General features: G+C 37.2%; 1 protein-coding gene across 4 annotated transcripts in view; it reads left to right on the forward strand.

Moving 5' to 3' along the window:
* LOC111872355 (baculoviral IAP repeat-containing protein 6) overlaps positions 1-22,194 on the forward strand; it is a 98,298-nt gene that overhangs the window by 25,970 nt on the left and 50,134 nt on the right. For 3 of the 4 annotated variants that reach the window (XM_023866145.2, XM_033754640.1, XM_033754641.1), the window contains exons 10-21: positions 877-1,098; positions 5,227-5,459; positions 7,702-7,916; positions 8,663-8,907; positions 9,799-10,098; positions 10,771-11,025; positions 12,843-13,057; positions 14,305-14,457; positions 16,610-16,713; positions 17,104-17,415; positions 19,193-19,498; positions 20,577-20,720. In XM_023866145.2, the coding sequence (XP_023721913.2) occupies positions 877-1,098; positions 5,227-5,459; positions 7,702-7,916; positions 8,663-8,907; positions 9,799-10,098; positions 10,771-11,025; positions 12,843-13,057; positions 14,305-14,457; positions 16,610-16,713; positions 17,104-17,415; positions 19,193-19,498; positions 20,577-20,720 (2,704 nt within the window). The remainder of the gene's footprint in view (positions 1-876; positions 1,099-5,226; positions 5,460-7,701; positions 7,917-8,662; positions 8,908-9,798; positions 10,099-10,770; positions 11,026-12,842; positions 13,058-14,304; positions 14,458-16,609; positions 16,714-17,103; positions 17,416-19,192; positions 19,499-20,576; positions 20,721-22,194) is intronic. The other variant, XM_023866144.2, reaches the window with a different exon arrangement.

Genomic DNA, 22,194 nt, shown 5'->3' on the forward strand with positions numbered 1-22,194 from the left:
TAATATTGTTGTGATTATGAGTATATTGAGGTATTGCTGTCTCACTATCTTAACGATCTATGCTGTTGAGACTGTCTGGCAGTTGTCAGCAACAGGTTCCAGTCACTGAGTCCTTTTGTCTTGTTGAGCATCTTGTGGCCCCATGCGCTACTTCCTTGTGTCTCGCCTAGTCTGTGTCATTCATTCTGTCCTAACTTCATAGCAGTACTCTTCTAGTAATAGCACTCCACTCACTCAACTCCCTGCCACCTACTCTTTTATATATAGGCATATGTGGACAAGACTCTTAAAAGGTTTGAGGGAGAACTTAGTCTCTCTCATTAGCTGATTAAGCTCCCAAACTTTTTGGCTAGTTCAAATGATGTGCATGCCGGCTCTGCTGACATCATACCCCTTCCATCACAAAGACAGTCCTAGTTATTCTGGCCGGATAAAAGGTGCACACAGGCCATGTGATGCAGTCCCACCATAATCTTGGCCAGTTCCTCTGACAATATAAGTTATTACAGCGCCTGCCTAAGTTCTCCCTGGAATGGTAAGGTGTCTCTTTCTTCCTTCTCCTCTCTCTCCGTTTTGTCAGCAGAACTGATTGCCTCTTTCTGTGTTCCATTTGAATTGTTTGGTTATGAGTAGACTACAGCCATTTCTACCATTGCTTCAGTATTTGTAATGTCTTTCATCCTATGTATCCTTCTAAGATACTGTGCAATGAAATACACAGCACATATATCTGTATAGTGTTCATTTCCAGCATCTTGTTGATTTAGATAGGACTTGCACTGTATCACCAGCTCACTCCGTTAGCTCTGCAGTAAGACAGTAACAGTATAAAACTAATGGAAGAGTCATATTTGTGAGAATTGTGTATCTTTTCAGTAGTGATCAGTTGTTGGTTAACAAACCAGTGTTGGGCCTGCCAGAACTGCATTTGCTTCATGAACTGACAAAATATGAGAACTTGTCCCCTTGCTATGCTGCTACTGTTCCACCATGTTGGACTGAAATGATGCAAGCTCAGAAGCAGCGACGACATCCACAGCATCTGCAGCAGGGAGATGAACTTCAGCATACTAGGAGCTGGAGACTGCAGAATGATGCGTGAGTGTTAATATAGTGGTATAGGGTTTGGAGTATTTCTTGTCATGGAGACCAGTATTAAAAAACAGATTGATGTAGGTGCTAGATCCACCAGGCCTGATTGTTTGCCAGTGTTCAAACATTGTTTAGTTTAGTAGGCCCTCTTATGTTGCAGACTCAGATGTGCTGTGGCTTTAATCATGTCCCCCAATACTATTACATGATTTATGTCTTGCAAATTTGTATGAAATACTTTAGTTATTGCATCATGTATTATTACTGTAGTTTTCAGGTACAGAGGGGTAAGGTCCTTAGTCCACTATATATGTTTCCAGTTTCTCTAACTTTCAGATTATTTTATTCAAACAGAAAAATTTCATGACTTACCTGCTTGACTGCAGTCTGAAATGTATGCAAAATTTCACATATGTATTTTAATCACTGCATTAGTACTATGTACATAAGAAGAGGGATTTCAAAATTAGATCAATGTAATATTCACTTATAATGCAGATACTGAAGTTGTCCTCTGACTCCAGCTGTATGTAAATCTAAAAACTAGTTTCAGGAATGAATGATAGATGTACTTTTGCATGTACTCATATTCACGTACATCATCTTTGCATAATGATATGCACTTTATTTTCCATATTTCATACCCAAAAATTGTTTTAGTAAATGGATTGCCACATTTATGTACAATGCCTAGTGTCATAGATATACAAATGGCTTTATCTAGCCAATGAAACTGGCTTTGTCTTATGATTAGCTGAGATCACTCATGTGAGGTTCAGAAATACTTGTTTTACCAGGCCAAACCTTGAACATGAGTGGAATGGTGCCAGTGTTTCTTTGAATATTTTCAAAACTAACACTGCAAACATGAAGCCTGTTAATTTCTGTTGTCAAGACTTGAAAAATTATTTGCAAATTCAGGGAAAACATACATTTAAGTATACATAAGATTGGTTAAATTTTAATATTGTTCTTATCGAATCTGGCTGGGGTCAAATGACAAGTGTGTAAAATTGGAGGAAACATAAAATTAAGGATCTCAGAATCAATATTTCACCATATATACTCATGAATGTTTCTCAAGAATGAGCTGAAGAAGGTAATTCTCAAATTTATGAACACATTTATCATAAGGTATTATTTGTCTGATGAAATATCCAATGAGAAACACTCATTCTTTGTTGGATCACACCATAGTTAAACATGAACAGGGCTTCCTTGCCATGAGAACAGTTGAATGATGATTTGCATAAATTAACTGCGCATTTAATATCATTGAACAATCGATGTGACCCATTGTATGTACCTTGCGGGTTGCTATCTGCATGTCCACCATCATCTGGCTCAGCTACTTCTCAGACATAAACCCATAACTGTTGAATATACTGCTCTTGTATATGTTAGTATGAGTGCATTGCTAGCCACCATTTCAGTGTGATTGGTAAGCATTTGTTGTGCACTCTTTTGTTTCTTTCTTTCTGAGTAGCAGTTTTGATTATAAATGCAATACTCCTTGCACCACTTAAAGGAAGAACACAATACACCATTCCCATTCTCCAGAACAGTGGTGATGTGCTGATCCTACAGGTGCAGTAACGTATGAGAAATAAATGTGGAGGCTGTGAAGACAAAGTAGAAAATAACATGCATGAGAGTTATATAGTGTCTTTATTATGTGAATTCATGTTCCAAGACATTAAGACTATATGATCTTAAATTCTTTTAATCTGTAGGTGTTAATGTAGCATAAATTGAGAAAAGAGAACAATAGCCATTGATAAATTATGTTGGATATTTTGGGAATTTAATTGTACAGTAAACTCTCATTATAACAGATTAATAGTGGAGGCAGAGTGTCTTTTATTGCTGATGTTTTTATAACCAAGTGGAGGGGTATTCATGGAAGTACACCAGAGGATACATAGCCATTACAAGCAATAAACATAGAAACACACTGTGGTTACATAATGATTTTTAACCTCTAAGGGACGGGCCATTTAAATTCCTGTAGTGGCAGTGGGACAGTTAATTTAAATGCCCGCCACTGTAGAGTAATAAAAATTGTAATCATGTTACTCAAAATGCTGTGACTTCTACAATGTTTGTGATAAATGAACGAAATAAACGCTACTTTTATCTAGAAAGTATATAGAATCAGATACTCTAATTTACAGATTTTAGAATCTGTAAAAATTGTTGCATTGATTCCAAAAAAAAATGTTCCCCAATTTTGAGCGTCTGTCCACAAAATGCATAAAGCTTCTGCACAATATGTTTCTGCAGTATAAATGCATGGTCCTGACGCACTGTATGTGTCTTTTATCTGGCAATAGGAGAGGATGTTTACGGTCTGCACATTCTCCAGTCATTTAGGCTTCTGTATACCCGAGTGTGGGCGAGTTCTTATCCTACATTGCCTTATGAAACTCTGTTTGTTTATTCACGTATGTCGGACTATCCACACAGAGGCAGTTCTTGGAATATCACCTCATACTGCTTGCTTCCAAGTCGCTTCAGAATAAACTGTAACGCATTCTGAATGGTGTGATTTACTAGCGGCCTCTGAATTTTGACTCCTATCAATGCGAAAAGGGGCCATGGTGCATAGTTGAAATTGCAATGTTTTATAAGCGTTATGAATAGAGGACACCACTTGACATCACTGGCTTACTTCCTGCTAATACGAGACTAACATTGCGTGTGTGCGCTTTGCGTGGAAAACAGAGTAAATTATGGACAAAGTGCATGAATTGCGACGTCGGACTCTGCATTCAGTGACATGCAACATTCAGTTAGATGATGCAGGAGGGAAGACAGTCTACTTATAAAGCTGGTGTCCAAAAATAATATAAGTAGAACAAGACTTTCTATCTTAAAATTAGATTTTAAAACACTGTGCGCACGCGTGGACTGCGCATACCCATACGGTGTCTTTCGGCCACCTCAGCTTTACTTTAAAGGTCCCCATATGGTGTCCTTCGGCTCTTAAAGGTTAAATTGAGGTTCTTATAGCCTCAGCATCTCTAAAAGGTTTCTACATTGAAGTTCTTGGAACCTCAACATCTCTTAAAATGGACAATTATACACAGCCAGGTTTTATCAGTTATATTAGAACTCCATTTTATCTGGGTCCATTATAAAGTGGGTTTACTGTAGTTTATTTCTTGTGAGAATTAATGTTTCAAGAAATTAAAACTATATATTCTTAAATTTGTTTAACTTGTAGGTGTTACACAGCATAAAGTGATTAAAGAGAACGATTGCCACTGATACTCTGTATGCAATGTATGGGGAATTTGTGTCTCAATCCGTGATTTCTGAATGAAAAAAAAAGCAGGGTTATAAGATCACCATGCTGCCCCTGTGTCTGTCTGTTTGTGTGTGTCCCTTTCAGTTTTTTTAACCATTTGACTGATTTTCCCAGAACTTGAAATAAACAATATGTTGTCAGTGTTCACCCCAACAATATACTTCTTAATTTCCTATAACAGTAATTTATGTGTTCAGGGCTCACTTCATACAGAATACTTTCATACTGCACATACATCCAGTGCTACAAATCTTATGTGAATGTTATATTTAGATAATGAAAGTTTATAGTATAACAAAATGCAGTTTGCAGAAGAGTTGGCCTGTTGAGCTTTTGAGCTGATTTTGAGAGTGTATATCTTGTCTGAAATCAGATATTTTGCATGTTGAGTTTTTTATTGTGGTTATTTTTTTCTGAGAATAACTTATTGTGCAAGGACAGATTCCACATTTAATTTTTTTCATATATAACCTCAGAATTTCACACTGTTGATATGCCATGTCATGTCATAATAAATTGTATTTTAGTTATTTTGTACAGATAATCTACATTTATTTATTTCCCTGGCCTTCACAGTTACCACATTTTTAGTCTATTAAAAAAGAAAAAAGAAGGAAAAAAAAACATCATTCATGTTGTAGGACACCATTCCTAAACTAGATGTGAAGTCAGAATTGAGACAAACACAAACATGGGTACCATATAGGACATTATTTTCCTGCTTATTTGTGCCTGTATTTATACTTATAAAAAGCACTCTATTTATGTCAAGCATGTCAACTGCCCTGTCAGTACTGCTGCCATTAACTTTCTGTTATTTCCAGCACAACATGGGATGAGCATGTATTTGAGATCACTCTCCCTCGGAGCTGCTGCATCGGTCATGTGGATCTGAAATTCTCATTGCATGCTCCTTGCTCCTCACCACCTCACATCCAGGTCACACTGCTCAAGCAAAATGCCAGTGGCATTGGTAGGAAGGAGAAGATGTTTACACCACCTGTTGATGAACCAATAGATTTCAATATTAACATGCAATTTGATGGAAGCACCAAAGGTATAGTACCTTGTTTTTTTGGTCTCTTCTTTTATTTCCTTTCTTTTCATAGTGTCCGCCAAAATTCTGATTGTTTAGATGCTACAACTCATTCTTTTTTCCTTGCAAAATTGTCACTGCACTTCCCTCACCAGCTGAAGATGTTCATAAAAAAATATACTGTAATGTTGCTACAGAAGGAAGTTTAATTCAAGATGGCATTTACATAAGAACCAAAATATGTATGATGTGCTGACATAAGATAATCAGTTCTAGATTTATACTTTTATAGCAAATAAGATATTGAAGATGTATCATACAGAACTGATATAATAAACTGTGATTTTAGATTTTATCTAAAAGTATGTGATGGATTTGTGTTGAGTGAATAGGCTGCATGAACATGGTATAGGCATGCGGTGTATACATTTAGTGCCTTCATGTCCATTGCATTATTCATCAGTTTATTAATGATTAGGCTGTCAGCCATCTGTTTAAAATTTATATTCTCATAAACCATATATATTTTGTCGTGGATTTGTATTAGGCATACGATAGTTTTAAATAATTTAAATACATGGTTGTAAAATATAGTTTGGTCACGCTGTTAGGTTGCACACAGTATGAGACACTCCTAATAATGCTTTGAATTCCCAGCAGATCTGTATGTTTTATTTGAATACAAATTTTAGACTATTGTTTTTTCTGGTTTAATTATTTATAAGCAGATTTTGTAATTTACACATTTGCAACTTCCACAGTAGAACCACTGGTGCACTATCAAGAATGAGCACCTTGCCCAGTACTGTATTTTCCTTCATTCCTCCCTAAACTCCTCCTCCTCCCTCTATTTCATTTAATTTTCTTCCAAAAACACTTTCTTTTAACAAGGCATGATCTGCAGGCTCGTAGTATTAATACTATGAATCAAATTCTGTGGGGGGTACATTTATTCCCAGTTGACACTGCGCTCTTCTGACACAGACCTGCCATGGTAAATGATAATTCACAACCCAGTTTTCTGCTGTAGTATAACTTACCTTATTTTATTATTAAAGAGTCATGAAGTGACAACCCTCTGCTTCAAAGCATGCTTCATTTCTTGAGAATAGGAACACATCCAAGGTGTCCTAATGGAACAGCAGAAATGTTATATGTAACATTTTCGTGAAGTTCTTCCAAAGAGTGCAAATTGTTCATCTACACTTTTTATTTCATTCTGCGCCAGAAATAAAAGGAGGATATAAATGGGTAATTGTTTAGACCACAGTCCTCATCTGGTGACTCGTTTGACAAAGGCTTCATCTACTGCAGCCATAGATTTGTTCGCATTGTGTGCTCTTGTATTATATAGAATGCCTGTACACTTTGTTTTCATTAGTTCATTGCAGAAGGGTGATAGAATCAGCCTCGAATAATGTTTAGAATTTATTCATGAAAAACTTATGCTTGATTATTCTCCATACACTAATTGCATACCAAACCCAGACTTTTGAATCGTGAATTATCACTTCATGAACAGTATGAGAGCTTTATGGGCTCCATTAAGTAAACCGCAGCACATCAGAATAAAACATGGCTTCTAGTCCCGGAAGCCCATTAAATACTGATTCTTGAAACCATCTACAGTATCAAATTCTTGCTTCACAACCTGGAGGTAAAAGGCTATGTACAGCTATACTTTTTAAGGCCTTAATGTGAGCTGTACTTTTTGCCAACCTACACTCAACAGCTAGAAGACATAAATTTCTTTGGACTTGCTTCTAATTTAATACGTTTGTTTTTTCCTAAATCCATATATATATATATATTCTTTTTTTAATTTTTGTTTTGTCCAATGCCCATCCCACAGAATATAATTTTTTGTGATAACCATAAATCATTGCATTACATGACACTTTCATATCAGGATACTTTCTGTGGGAAATTTTCTATGGCATTTCCTCTATTAAGAATGATGTATAAATGTATTATATGTGAATAATTTCTGTTCGGTACTATGATACATCTTTGAACACTGTATTTTACAACACTGTGACTGTATTTATGCGAATCTGAAGAGCAACTAGTGCTGTTGAGATAAACCAGCAACCATCAGATGATGACCAGTGGTTCAGCAACCAGTAGTGGACAGGTATGGGCAAACAACTTTTATCCAGCCAATCTAAGGATAGATTGGGTGCCATATAGAAGAATTCCAGTGTACAGTTCATACAAATATAAAATTCTAAAGTTAGTAATACTTAATTATCTGCTTCATTAGGTCCTGTGGAAAATCCTGTTACTTCTGAAGAATATCTGCGTGACCACAATACTGAAATTTTATGTGGGCCAGTGAACCTTGCATCCTGTCTCGACTTATCAGATCAGAGTGGTACTGTCACTCTCACAAGCCCAAAACTGTTTAGGATACGAGGCCGAACGCTTTTAGTGCACATCAAAGCTCTTGGTGAAGATAAAGAAGCTGTTAAAGAAATGGTAAGCTGTTCATATGACTTGGACTGGCAACTCTCTGCTTTTATTGCATTAGAAGTAATGAAGTAAATGTATAGTGTGATGAGGGTCTGACTAGTACACACCTGAAACATTTCATAGATCCTTTAAACAGCTGCAATTGAAATGTTAATTTTAGCAAGAAAATTGTAGAAATTCTCTGAACTTGTATGTAGAAGTGTGTAGCTTGAAAGTTGCTTGAACACCATCTATGCAGACTGCCGACTTCTCACCCCACTCCACACATTTGCGCGCGCGCGCACACACACACCCTCTCCTCCAGGAAAATGCCAAGATACTACCTTAAATTAGGCCATGATAACTTTCTTCCACTTACCTTGCAGTTCATCATCATTGAGTTATTGAGCACATTAGTTTATAAGTATTGTATTACAAATGTGTATGCTATTGGGTGACAACTGTAATCCTTAGTTGTGACTGTAACTGGGATAATCTCCATGTCCGCATGAGAATGTATTCTTGACAGGATTTATGTAAGGTGAATAAATGAAATGAAACTGATAACATTGTAAAGAAAAATATAAATAAGTAAAATATGTGGTTGGTGTTACAAATGAGAATATGTAATGTAACCTGCTTTTTATTATTGTGTTGCACATTACTGAACTTGCCAGTTTCTGTTTTTAAAATGTTTGTTAGTAATGTAGTTTTTTCCCCCTTCTAGGTGTGTTAGATTATTGCTATTGGTAAAGTCGTTTTTTTATTTTCAGACAAATAAAAATCGAATTAGTGATGAGAAAGGATCTGCTTCAAAAAAGAGCAAATTGGATAGTGGAAAAGGGAAGTCAGTAGATTCAATGTTGGACTATTACCTGCATGTGCCAGGCAACACAGTGGATCGTCTTGCTAGTGCAGCTGCCAGTAAGAAGATGGAATATTACTTGGGCTGTGACTGGTTACATGAAATATCCATAACCATTAGGAGAACTAAGCAAACCAACATTCCAAATGAAAGGTTAGACAATTCATGCACCAGAGGTTATATCTAACATATAGTAATTATTAATCTTTGCACACCTATTGCTGTAAAGAATATTATATTGTAGCATCCTGTTGAACTTTTCATTTAGTGTCGAATTAGTTTTTTACAGTCTCACATGCAACACAAATGTTCTGAAAAAATTATTGAAAGATATTTACTTTAAAAGTTTCTCACTAAATATTTTGATCGGTATGGTCATCATCAGGTGTTAAAATTACTGGATGAGGAGACTGTTGTCTTCTTGATGACAAGACACACAGCACAACACACAACAGGAGGGAATACAACCCACCACCTCAAACACACATGTGCATTGAGGGGACTTCTATGTTAACAACCTAAGCGATAAAACAGAAGACAACGGTTTCCTCACTCAGTAATTTTAACACCTGATGGTGACCACATTAGTTGAAACATGTAGTGAAGAACTATAAAAGTGAGTATCTTTTAATAAATTTTATAGAACATTACATGTACATGAGGATGTAAGAAATTAATTGACACTATTGCTGTAAAGCTGTAAACAAAAAAGTCAGATTCTGCGTATGTATGTTTGGCTCTTCATTAAATTCATCTATTGGTTGCTGTCATACATGGTAATATGGATTATTTTACTTGACCCAGAGCAGTTTTATAGCCCTCTATAAAACGGTATGGAAAATTGCCATTCAGAACAGATCAGCCAGTCAGTAAAAAGATGTGAATTAATTTCATGTGTTACTGTTGAAATATTAAAAAACTGTGTAGTTTGATACAAATATGATTTTTTATCATGTGACAGCAGCTTACTGTTTGCAGTTTCATAAGTATTATGTTCTTAAATAAGTACTGTCTACTAAGTTACTTATTATTTCTGTTGTACAGGAACCAGCGCTGTGCAATGCTGGATTCAAATTTGTTTGCTGAGAAACTTGTGAAAGTTGTTTGTCTTGAGGGACCTGACAAGACTGTTGTAGCTCAGAGTATGGCTTTGGATATTTTAATTTGGGTGGCATCAGTAAGGCTCAGTAGGCATAGAACATCAAAAGGTGATGCAAAAGCACAGCAGGTGGAGCTGGCTAGAATTATTGAAAATAATCTTATTTCACTTATTAAACACTGTATCCTGCTGTCTGGAAGAAGTATTGCTCACAAGTGTGTTAAACTCATCATCATATGCAGCGAGTAAGTAACATCAGACACATCTGTCTCACTGAATTAGTAGATTAGTTCATGATTCTGTATATATGCTCTTTACTGTTACAATTTGTTTGTTACTTGTTACATGTTATGAACTTCTCAATCTGTCTGCATCAGAAGAAAAACTTTGTAAATATGTATGAGAGAGATAGATTTGGTGTGACATTTCCTGGAAAGTTTGAGACTGTATTAAAAGTAACTGAAGGATGTTACATTCTAATTTCAAAACACCATGTGTTTTGATCTCAAGTGTATTTTGATGACTTAGAAAATATTTTGAGTAATGACTATATGTACACGATCTACTTGGTAGTGACACTTAAGTGTGTTAAATATTTTGTTCACAGAATTTTTCTGAAAACAATTTGCTATTAAATGTCTTGTGTAAAATGCTAGTATGACCCTTACATTGAAAGATGATCTGTTTTGTTATATTTATGTGGATATACTTCTGTTTGTATAGTATAGTCGATTTTTCCTGATTTGGGACCAGTTTCTTGTGAGCATTTAATTATTTCTTATCTATCAGTATCTATCTATCAGCAGTGCATATGCTCACCTTACAAGTTCTGAATATTGGTTTTGTAGAGGTTTACATTAGTTTTGTTTTTGCTGTAGTCTGAGATTTCTCGTAATATTACTTTCATCTTCTTTTAGGGGAATGAAGAATGTCCTAGACTCAGTAACAGTTCAATTTGATGGTTGTGTTCTACGGGCATTGCTTGAGTGGTTACCCATGATATCCTGTAGTACATCGGCTGGAGCACTTCGGTGGTATTTCCTCCTCCTCAGTCGTGTCATGTCACTGGATGTTTCTGCCACTACTGGACAGAAATGTGTTACACTCTTGCAGAAGATAGCAGAAGAAATGAGCTCAAGATCCAGCCCTTACAATTTGCTATTAAGGACAAGGTTTGGTAGAATGATACTTCTAATAACAGCATATTTATAGTAAGGTACCCAGTTGATTGAGGTGGATTTTTTCCAATTTACCTAATCCTTCCAGCCGCACTATGACCCTGGGGTCGATTCAGTCTCTAACAGAAATGAGTACCGGGAATCTTCCTGGGGGGTAAAGGGTGGCCGGCGTGTAAGGCTGACAACCTTACCACCATCTATGAGCTGATTGTCTAGAAAATGTGGGATCCTCAACATCTCACAACCCTATGGGCCTCCACAGCCTGTTACAGGGATACCTTTACTTTTTACTTACTAATTTTGTTTCAAAGAATACATATATATATATATATTGTTTTAGGATATACAGGCATACTGTAACTAACATTATTATTTGGTGAAAGTAGTTAAAAGATGTGTATCTTTTGTATTTCGTGGTTATGAAATAAAGACAAGAAAGTGGACCATCAGTACTTACTGTTGTGATGGCAGCATGAAAAGTAAGTCTCATTAGTGTTTGGAATTTCTGCACTTGATTCTTTCTTCCTCTCCCTATCTGCTGTAACATTCTCTTCAAGCCTGCTGCTACATGTGTCAGTCCAGAATGCTTACATGAGATGGAAGCTGTAATTGATTTTCTTTATTGAAAATCTGAAACTTCAGAAATATTTCATTTTCTGGAACTAGGCAGAAGAAGGATAACTTAAATCTTGAGTGGTAACATTGGTCTATCATAAGATTAGTTTGTTAAAGTGTGATGAGAACATTAAGTATGATGACAGTGTAGAATATTAGGCACTGGGTAATTTAATCATTTTGTGAACAGGAATAATGGAATCATTGAACTTCATGTAATAGAGTAACTCTCTGACTTTGAGCCTCACCACAAAACTTCTGCCTAGAAAGGCTGCTGGTGGGGTAAATGCCATCATACACAAATACCCACAATCCTTCCTCAGATCACTTTCAAAACAACCACAGATGTAGAAAATATGAAAGCCTGTTGTTTCCTCTAAACATCTGTATGTAATGCTTAGTGGTGTGAATTGACAGATATGCTCTATTAAATGATAATACAATTTTTTTTTTACTCTGGCAGTTTTAATGGAGGTATGCCTCTTTGATCTAATTAGTGCATGACATGCAAAGGATGTAATATTTGTATCAAGTGATACTAGCTATGAAAATTCATGGTAATTGATTTTGTGGTTCTCATTGAGGTGGCACAGTCCATATTTCAGGAATGCTACAGGATATCAACTTTTCAGTAGAAAATAAAATCTTTCTTCCTCATATTTTCTGTTAATAGTAGTCCTTCTGAGCTCTTCCTTTGCTGTTCACAATAAACAACAGTGACTCAACTTTTGAAACCTGACAGCAGCAGATTATATATATTTTTTTTTGCCTAGTTTGCCACTTGTAACGTAGGTTGTTGAACTCCAAAAGTCATTCTTTTCAGCCATTTATTATACACAGTCTTTGAGTAGACAGTTAGTGGGAGGAAAACTCTTCATGGAAACATTTTCTTGCTAGATCTTTCGTACTAAGAAGAATACTTTGCTACTTTATGTGTGTTTTGGACACTCTTGTCTGTAGAATGAAGAGAGCAAGAGTTGTTTAGACGTTAAAAAGAAGGTGATACAAGCCAAACATTTTGTATTTATAAAAATGACAATTGACTCTTGATTGATGCATTGAGACAGCAGAATAATTATTTTTGTTTGCTCACATTTCTTTCTGTGATTGCACAATTGGAAAAATAAATTGTATATTATTTAACATTTATGCAATTAAAGGGACATTGTAATACTTAGTTTTTTTTCTTTTTACAGATTTGGTTTGTATAATACACCCTTTGAGCCAGAACTATTTGACATTGAACCACCAGTACCTGCAAAGTTTTCGTCAGTTCCTATTACATATGCAACAGTTGTTAGTGGGGAGACTGGTGGAGGTGCCATGGTAACATGCCCTGGAGTTACTGCTGGGCCTCCTGGATTTGCTTTGGCCTTAGATCAGGATCTGAGGGAGCTATTGGGAATTGGAGGTATGAGTATTGCTGCGAGATTTGAGGTTGTGATGGCCATGGCTGTGAATATTACTGTCTTCTGACATTTGATATAATTCAATAGATAGATATCAGCATTTTGGAAAAACTTGTGGAGGCAGCAGGTTTATTCTCCTAGGAAATTCCATGGCATCATATTCTGGAAGATCATAATCTTAATGAATGCTGATATCTGATTACTGTTACTCATGATCAGAAACTAGTTTCTGTGTTTTAAAACTAGTAATTCTGTAGCTGTTGTTTAATCAGTTACTATGTCATTTAGTTACTGCCTTGATTTACATTTCCCAAGGGTCACTATATTTGAATTTGTAAGCACGGATTAAATCTGTGACCTCGTATATTGTTTTTTTTTATTTGCCTAATGGGGGTGGAGTCCATCTGGGTCCACTCAGCACATTGGCCACTGTTTGACCTATTGTACCTGCCCTGGGTGATTATGATGATGGAAAATTTGGTGGAATGAAGATGCAGGGGAAACTGGAGTACTTGGAGAAAACCTAACCCAGCGTCACTTTGTCCACCACTTTGACCAGACCCGGGCTTAAACCCAGGCCGCCATAGTGGGATGCCAGCGACTAACTGCTTGAGCTATGGCGTGGCCACATGGCCTCATATAAATAAGGGACAGGGGTGACATTCATGTGAATTATGACAGATGCGTTCCATTTCTTACGCGTCTGTTACAGTTGGGTCTGAAATGAAAACAAAAGAGATGCATTCCAAAAATAAATTTGTGTTCATATGAAATATTTTGGTTTCATTCTGATGAGTGATGAATCGTTATGAACTGAGATGTGAAATTTGTATGGTGACCGCCAATAGATATGTCTGCTGGTATTAATATTAAAATCTGCAAGTTTTAATTCTTTAACCCTAGCTACATGTGCCTGTAATCTGTATTATCAGGAATATAAAATTTTAAATCTCCTGCTAGTACAGGGCTGTGAGATTTTAACTTTGTACTGGTATTAGTAGTAAGAAAATGTGGTGTTTGACTGGCTGGGCTCCGTGCATGAGAACACTGGTCAGCATCTCGTAATCATCTGTCTACCTTGAGCGCAGTCACTGCTTTTTTTTACCGGTAAAGTTTTGTAAATGTTAGCTAACATTAACTCTTCCCTCCATAGTTCTTAATGGATCTTCTTCTTCATTGAAGTATGTCGGTAACTGTTCCAAAGTGATTCCAACTTCTCACTGGTCTCTTTGAATTGTAATTATTACAGTTGGATGTTCTAATCTTGGAGATAAAGCTACAACGACAAGATTTAAAGGCCTTACTTCAAATCATTACATGAAGGGACTATTGGAAGCAGAACCTCTGCACTTCACATGTCATGCAGCCAGTGATGGCACCAAGATGGAAAAGATAGAACCAGGTGTGACATTTTTAATGCTTCTTTTAGGGAAAATGTTATTGCAGTGAATTCTCTCGAGTATGTCAATTTGTCAGTTATCATATCTTCTCAGTGTAGATAATACAGTAAGAGGATTTGGAAGCATTAGCTGTAGGTTCATACATTATTAATAAAGAATGTTGTAAGAAGATGCCCAAGAAGATATCAGAACAGAAAGTAGGAAAATTCTATTTGTGAACACCCGCCACAGTTCATGTATTCTGAGGCCACCAGATGTCCCAGTGGTCTTTGCTGCAGTATTCCCATGGGACTCCTGTCTGTGTCAGCTATCATAAAATGTATCACTCTCGAAATTCTTGTGAGCAGAATGCCTAGACAGCTGGAGGCGAATGCAGGAAGTGTAATTGCTTAAGAGAGATGTGGAGGTGATAAGGCTGTGGCGACACCTTAGCCATAATACTGAGATAAATTGCAGTGGTTGGGCAAAATAATGGAAACTCTGGATACTGTACACATTTCTTTATTAATATGGTGTTGGACTGCCTTTTGCCTTCAGTACAGCTCTAATCCTTGGAATGGACTCGTACAAGTTTTGAACAGTCTGTAGTGGAATTTTATACCATTCTTGAAGAACATTTTCACGTTGCTTGAGAGGTGTTTGAAGTGGGAATCTGTTCCTCATTCTGATCTCCAGAGTGGAGTGGTTCAGTGATGTTCACTGATGTTCAAATCTGATGATTCTGCTGGTCAGAAAAGATGTTCAAGTTCACCTTCATGCTCTTCAAACCAAGGCTGAACAGTTCTAGCTGTGTGAATGGCAGCTTTTGTCATCTCGGAAAACTGCATTATTGTTTGGAAATAATACCTGAATCATGGGATGCACCAAATTACCCAACCTGTCCACATTCCCCCTTGCAGAAAATTTGGCCATGAATGGTAATAATGGGACCAACAGAATACCGTGATACTGTCGCCCAGACCATTGCAGAACCTCCCCTCTGTTTCACTGTCGGAACCAGACATTCTGGATCGTAGGCTTCCTTGGGTGTTCTCCAAATGTAAACTCGCCCTGAGGTAGGGAACAGTGTGAAGGATGACCATATGACTATCACTCATGTGTTTCCAGTTCTCTGATGTCTAGTTTTATGGTCATGACACTATCATGTACACATCTGACCATTATTTTCAGTAATCAGACATACTGCAATTGCAGCCCTACCATGGGTGTTGGCTTGTTCGTCTTCACTGATGTTGTCTTCCCATGATTCACGTATGCCAACATCATAACCTTAGAAACTGTTACCCTCAGTGTACTTAATAATATGGCAGATTCATCAAAGAAGTTGCAGTTAAACACACACCAACAGTCTCTCCTCCTTCAAAATTAGAAGAGTCTCCTGTTTTCCAATTCTTTCACACAAACTGTCACTCCAGCATGGTCATTAATACACTTACATGAGCACTACAGAGTGTAAACAGACTGAAGAAGAAGTCAGTGTTACCAAATGAAGTTCTTTCATGTAGCCAACACAAATACCATTCCTCAGTTTCTTAAGATTTTCAATTATTTTGTTGACTCCCTGTAGAGTCGTGATCTGGGTATTGGATTCTCATACAAACTAAAGTAATGTTGTAAACCTGATTATATTGGAATTCCAAGAACAATAAACTGCAAGTGTTCAAGCAGACTAGACAGACAGATTTTTTGTCTTTCCAGGTCCGAATTAAACAGGTTCTCTTTAGTTAGATAAATGTAACAATTACATCTCACAATCAAAGAGATCCTTAAGTGAAGATGAGTTTTTACTTAGTACAGTTCTGTTTTAGACAAGGTTTTACTGTTGTATTTTGTGACTTTGAGCAAGAAGATGCATGACCTTGGGGACAGAAGAAGAATTCTTATTTGGAGGAGAAAGCTCTAGATCACATTAAGTGGAGGAACTGTTTTGGAAGAGACTGTGGACCTGTCGTCTGACAGATTACTGGTGAATGAATGAGCATTGACTTTGAACCTCAAAGGATTATAACGAATGCTTGTCAGTTCCTCCCCCCCCTCCTCCTCCACCAACTTCTCCTCTGTCATTCCAGGTTGTAGTGTTGCTATAATTGAGTACATGATGGATGGTTTTGTGGGTCACACCTGAACTTCTCATTTAGTTATTTTAAATTTCAGGATCATCATCTGGTGCAAATGGCTCTGTTCCTATGGGGAATTTCTTTGATCCAGCCAATTTCATCACTACAAATTCTGGATCTAAAAAGGCAGATACTGAATTTGTGAGTACATTTTCATGCTTTGGCCATTTGGATGGTCCAGCTAGTTGACCAGTGTCAGGTTCTGTGCCATTTACTTGCATATTGTTTCATCATGTTCTTTTGTTTTCTCTTTTCTCCCCTATTCAATTATACATTGTGCTTACAGATCCAGTATGACCTAAAGTTGGTAGACTTCTGTGTGAAGAGCAATACCTACATGTCAAAAACTAATGAACTTTTTAAGAGTTGTTGATTTGTCATCAAATGTGTTCTGTGTTTTCTCTTCCCCCCCCCCCTCAAAGATGTTTTGGTTACTGTAAATTACGTGTGTAACCTTGTCAGGTAATAGTGTATTCTAAACAAGACAGTATCATTAATACAGTGTTCTTCTTTCTAATCATTTGCCTTCAGATCTCATTTTATGAAGATATGAAAAAGGAAGATTACTTTCCAGCATCGTCCAGTTCAGACATGAAGTTAAAATGCCAGTCCTTCTACTCATTTGAGAATAAGAATAAATGTAAGGCCAGGGCACCAAGACTGGTTAAAGTGTGCAAACTAGGTGGGGGAGGTGTAGCAGATGCAGAAACTAGTTCAAGTTCATCTTCACAACAGTCTACTCTCTCGGGTCCACCTCCTGCCAGATTCAAAAATTCAAATATTGGCTTGACCAAGGAAAATTCATCGTGTGACACAGACAACAGGAAACAAGACAGCAAGAAGGTTTGCATTTCATCTTATTGCTACACTGCCTGGTTGATATTTTTTCCTCCCTCCTCTGTGGGAAGTGTGTGTACATTCTCTGCTTTTTGTGTACAGAGAGCTTTCAGTTTATGTATTCTGTTCAAGTAAATGTATTCATAGCAACTATTGGTATAACAAATTACAAAATACCTACTTTGAATTTAATTTAATTTAAAAGAAATATGATGTCAAAACTTCATTTTCCTGGTATTATTCCACATTATTACTTAATTATGTTTGGAGAATAATCATGAACTTCTGTGACAGAGTGCCATAAGAGAGAAGCTTAAAAAGGAAGAACATAAAACAATGAAAACTATCTTACTGGCTAGATAAAACCAGTCGTATGAATTCATTCCAATGATATTCTTTCATATACTCTGTCTGCTGTAGGAACAAGGGTGTGTTGTTATTAGTGGTGTACACCATAGTGATATCGTTAGAAAGTTATTGAGATTCTACTTCCAACAAACATATGGTATTCAAACAAATAAAAAGAAAAGAAAAACAAAAACCAACTCCGTAGTTCTAGTCCGCAAGCGAACTATACCAACCGAGTGACCACCACTTGTTGGCGAAGTTAGTGCCAACTTTAGCGGATAGAGGGTGTTGTGTGGTCAGCGCAATGAATCCCCATGGCCTTTAATTTCGGTTTTCTAGACAGGAGCCACTATTTCTTTGAAATAATTCCTCAGTTATCCTCACGAGGATGAGGGGTTCCAGACCCACTACTTCTCAGAAAATCTGGTAGTGCAGGGAATCGAGCCCAGACCTCTGGATCTGTAGCCACGAACTCTGACCATTAGACCACAGAGGTGATCATGGTATTCGTACACTGGCAAGAAATTCAGACTCACTCACGTATGACTTATCTTGCATATAGTTGCATACACAAGGTATGATGTACCCTGGTTCATAGCATAGATGGACTTAATTGATACACAGTTGTTTTTTCAATATGTGTAATTTACTACCATAACTTTGAAAATGTGGTCTGTGTATATAGTGTTTGTGTTTCCCACAGTAGTTGTATGTATGTCACTCTAAACTGCAACACTTTACTACTGTAATTAACTAATAAACTCATGAAGCAGAGTCCACCTTAACCCTGAAGTCATTCTGCTAGTCAAGAAATGCCCTGAATTTTATGAAACCTAAAGGTTAATGACGTTTTATTTAATTTTCGTCTTAAAAGCATCATGCCAAAAAACAGCCTATGCTACTTCACTCTCCATTGTAAAAGGCATTGACTGCATATGTTGATAATCTGAAACCACAGATCCTGTTTCAGGGTACTGCAAAATCAGTGATGCTTAGTTTCAGTTGAATGTTGTCGTATGTTCGCATAAATGTGATGTAATATCAGTTTGTAATTTTCCATAATTCAGTAGAATGTACTTTGTAATGACAAATGTAATTTCAATGCAAACTGATATATCCTCATGCTGTCATTGTTCCTCATTCCTATGTACACACATGCACAGAGCATAATGCCCATGTGATGGATATGGTTTTCACTTACTCAGGAATAAGTTTGCAAGATGTGTACCCAATTATCTTGGTATTAAAATCACTCCTCCAAAGTTTTTCACTAGTGCTGAGATTGATTTTATCTCAGAGAAACCATAAATGAGTATTTCACTATATTTTTATACTTAAGAGGAAAAAACTTTTATTTCAAGATACAGAAAGTATTCACATGCTGTAACCATGCAGAGTGTGAGTGAAATGTTATGGTTTGTGTTGTATTGCTTAGGGCGATGAAGCGGGGTCTGTGCTGTTACCATGGCAGCAACTGTTGATGATTCCGCCTCAACATATGCTTGTCATTGAGAGGATGCACTCAGGTGCAAGGAGATTTGTTGTCCTTGACTTTGGGAGCCCAATTCTACTGACTGATCTCATGATACCAGCCTGTTCTGACCTTGTGTCCCTGTCCATCGATATCTGGTGTCAGGGTGAAGAAGTGGATGGTCAGAGGCTAGTTGTAGCATCTGACATTGGAACGAAGTCTCTGGTTATGAGTGATCTGCAGCCACCTCCAGTGTGTAGATATCTTAAGGTATGTAGTATTTGAGGTTTTCACAGCTGTGACTATGAAGAATTCCATCTTCTAGGATGTGGCACTGTGTAGATCGTGCGTGAACAGATGTCAGTTCACAGAAGATCTACACAGTGCCACATCCCAAAAGACAACATTCTCACCTTAAAGTATATTGTAACTTACGTGAGATTTGAGACACTGTTACTGGGACCTTGATCTTCTAGATTATGTAGCCTATTAGATGGTCACTACACCATTACTGAGGAACCTGCTGCTTTCCATTTTCAAAGTAGATATTTTATAACCTGAAGATGAAAGGAACAAAGTTTTCTTACACGTTGGTCACCACCTACCAGAACAAGATAGGATATCTACCCTGAAGATGGAGGCAGCATGGTGAAGTTTGTATCCTGAAGTTGGATTCAGCAGGTTAAAATTTATATACTGAAGTTGGTTTCTGCAGTTATAACTTCTGCTTTGAAGATAGAGGCAGTAAATTCTTCCAGAATGTTGGTACATGTTTTCCATAAAGCTGCAACTTGTTTGTTGTAGCATAAAGCCAATGCATTTTTGCAGCTGAAATCTTCAGTATAGGGCCTATCTAGTAGCAGAAATTATGTGTATAGTCGTATAATCGTTCAGTAAAATTTTGCTGGTTTAAAATGATCAGAGTTGGACACATTTTGATCTTTAATAATTCGGAAAATAACGAAGATAGAAATAAACTGGTTACATTGTTGGATTGAGAAACTCAAAAAGTTTTGTGTCTATTGTTAATAAAGTTGTACATGTGCTCCATTTGTTGCACATAAAATATCAAGACAATATTCGATTTCTTCACAGGTTGAAATTCATTTTCTCTGTGAACCAGGTTATATCATATCTTATGTAGGCAGTTGTACAGTTATACAGTTGTACGTTTGAATTTCCCACCAGTATGCAAATACGTGAAGTATGTTGAAAATAAGATCAAGTAATGTTCTACTCTTCATGTAAAGATCTGCATAGCAGAAAGTAATGCGCCCCTGTTCACGTAGCACATGCAGTTTACTAGTGTTTCAGTATTAATATAACATCACATTTATGTATTTTTTAGATTACAACTATTGGAAGATATGGGATGAGTACCACAAGATGTAAAATTCCAGTTGGGTCTTTCTATGGACACATAGTTATTCTACCTGGTGAATGTTATCCGGAGACGAATGAAGTTCAAGGCCTGTCAGGAAGCAATATTCAAGTAAGTTTGTAGGCTCTCAGTGTATTGTATGGTGATAGAGCAAAGGAATTATGCATTGTGACCCAGACTGGTGTAGTGGCAATGCAAACAAAGCACCTTTGTGGGGTGCAATATGAAAAGGAGGGTGGAGTAATTTAATAAAATTGGGATTAGCTAACTAACTAACTAACTAACTAACTAACTACATGACGTTGAACTCTTCTTGAGAAGATGCCAGTTGTTACATTTCATAACAAGCTTATTTTTTTACGGTGGGAAGTTGTTAGCCCTACATCCAACCCCCAAGCTAGAGGACCACCCCTTGTTGGCTGTCTGCGACTGCTTATACACTATATTCACAGCTACGCACCATATCTGAAGACCATCTCCTCCATCCGTAACCTGAGGATACACATGACATGGTGACAAGGGACCCCACCTATGATGGAAAATTTGGATTACGTAGTTTAATTTTGTATATATATGAATTTGCATCAGTGTATTTTTTTATTATATGATATGTAAATCCTTTAAAGTATAATTATTTTTGTTTGTTTATAGGGGGCTTGCCATCTTGAAATGTATGGTACAGACTTTACGCTGAGCCTCTTTTCTCAGTTGGTAAACAGAATATGAGAAATGTTTTCACTTTATGTGTAAATATTAATGAAACTATCAGAGATGAGTTTTTAAATGGGCTCCAACTTTTGCATCAGTCCATAGGCTTTTATTTATGTCTATTTATTTTTGCTGAGTACTCTTACACAGTCTAGCATATTTGGTTGAGGCACTATGCTACAAGCCGGCAGGTTGCGGTTCAAATCCCAATGAGGTCATTGGATTTTTTTTCAATTGATCTGTTCCTTCCAGCCGCACTGTGGCCCTGGGGTCGACTCAGCCTCTAACAGAAATGAGTAAAAAGTAAGTAAAGCTATCCCTCTAACAGGCCATGAAGGCCCATAGGGTTGTGAGACGTTGGGGGTCCCACTACCAGGAACATTCTTGGATTATTCTTGGGAGTAAAGGGCGGCCGGGGCTTAGGGCTGACAAACTTACTGCCATCTATGAGACAGTTGTCTAGAAAATGTGGGAACCTCAACATCTCACAACCCTGTGGGCCTCCACGGCCTGTTACAGGGATACCTTTATTTTACTTACTGTTACACGGTGGTGTATTAGGTTGAGGCACTACAAGGTGTGGCAATAAAGAAACCGGATTACTTTTATGACTCATTTCCGGCCATGTCATTGACGAAGAGGAGGGTAGGGCATTGACCCTTGGACTTCCCTCTACCGTCACACAGAGTTTCATTCACGTGCATCGGTTAGTCTGGCCGCGACCATTGTTAGAAGCGGATCGTGTTTCTGAGCTCCGTCGGAATAATGCTGAGTGCTAATGCAGAACAACGTGCTAACATCAAATTCCTCACAAAACTTGGAAAATCTGCCACTGAAACTTACAATTTGTTGACAGAAGTATATGGTGATCAGTGTC

Source organism: Cryptotermes secundus, unplaced genomic scaffold (genome assembly GCF_002891405.2).
Source record: "Cryptotermes secundus unplaced genomic scaffold, Csec_1.0 scaffold55, whole genome shotgun sequence".
Lineage (NCBI taxonomy): Eukaryota > Metazoa > Arthropoda > Insecta > Blattodea > Kalotermitidae > Cryptotermes > Cryptotermes secundus.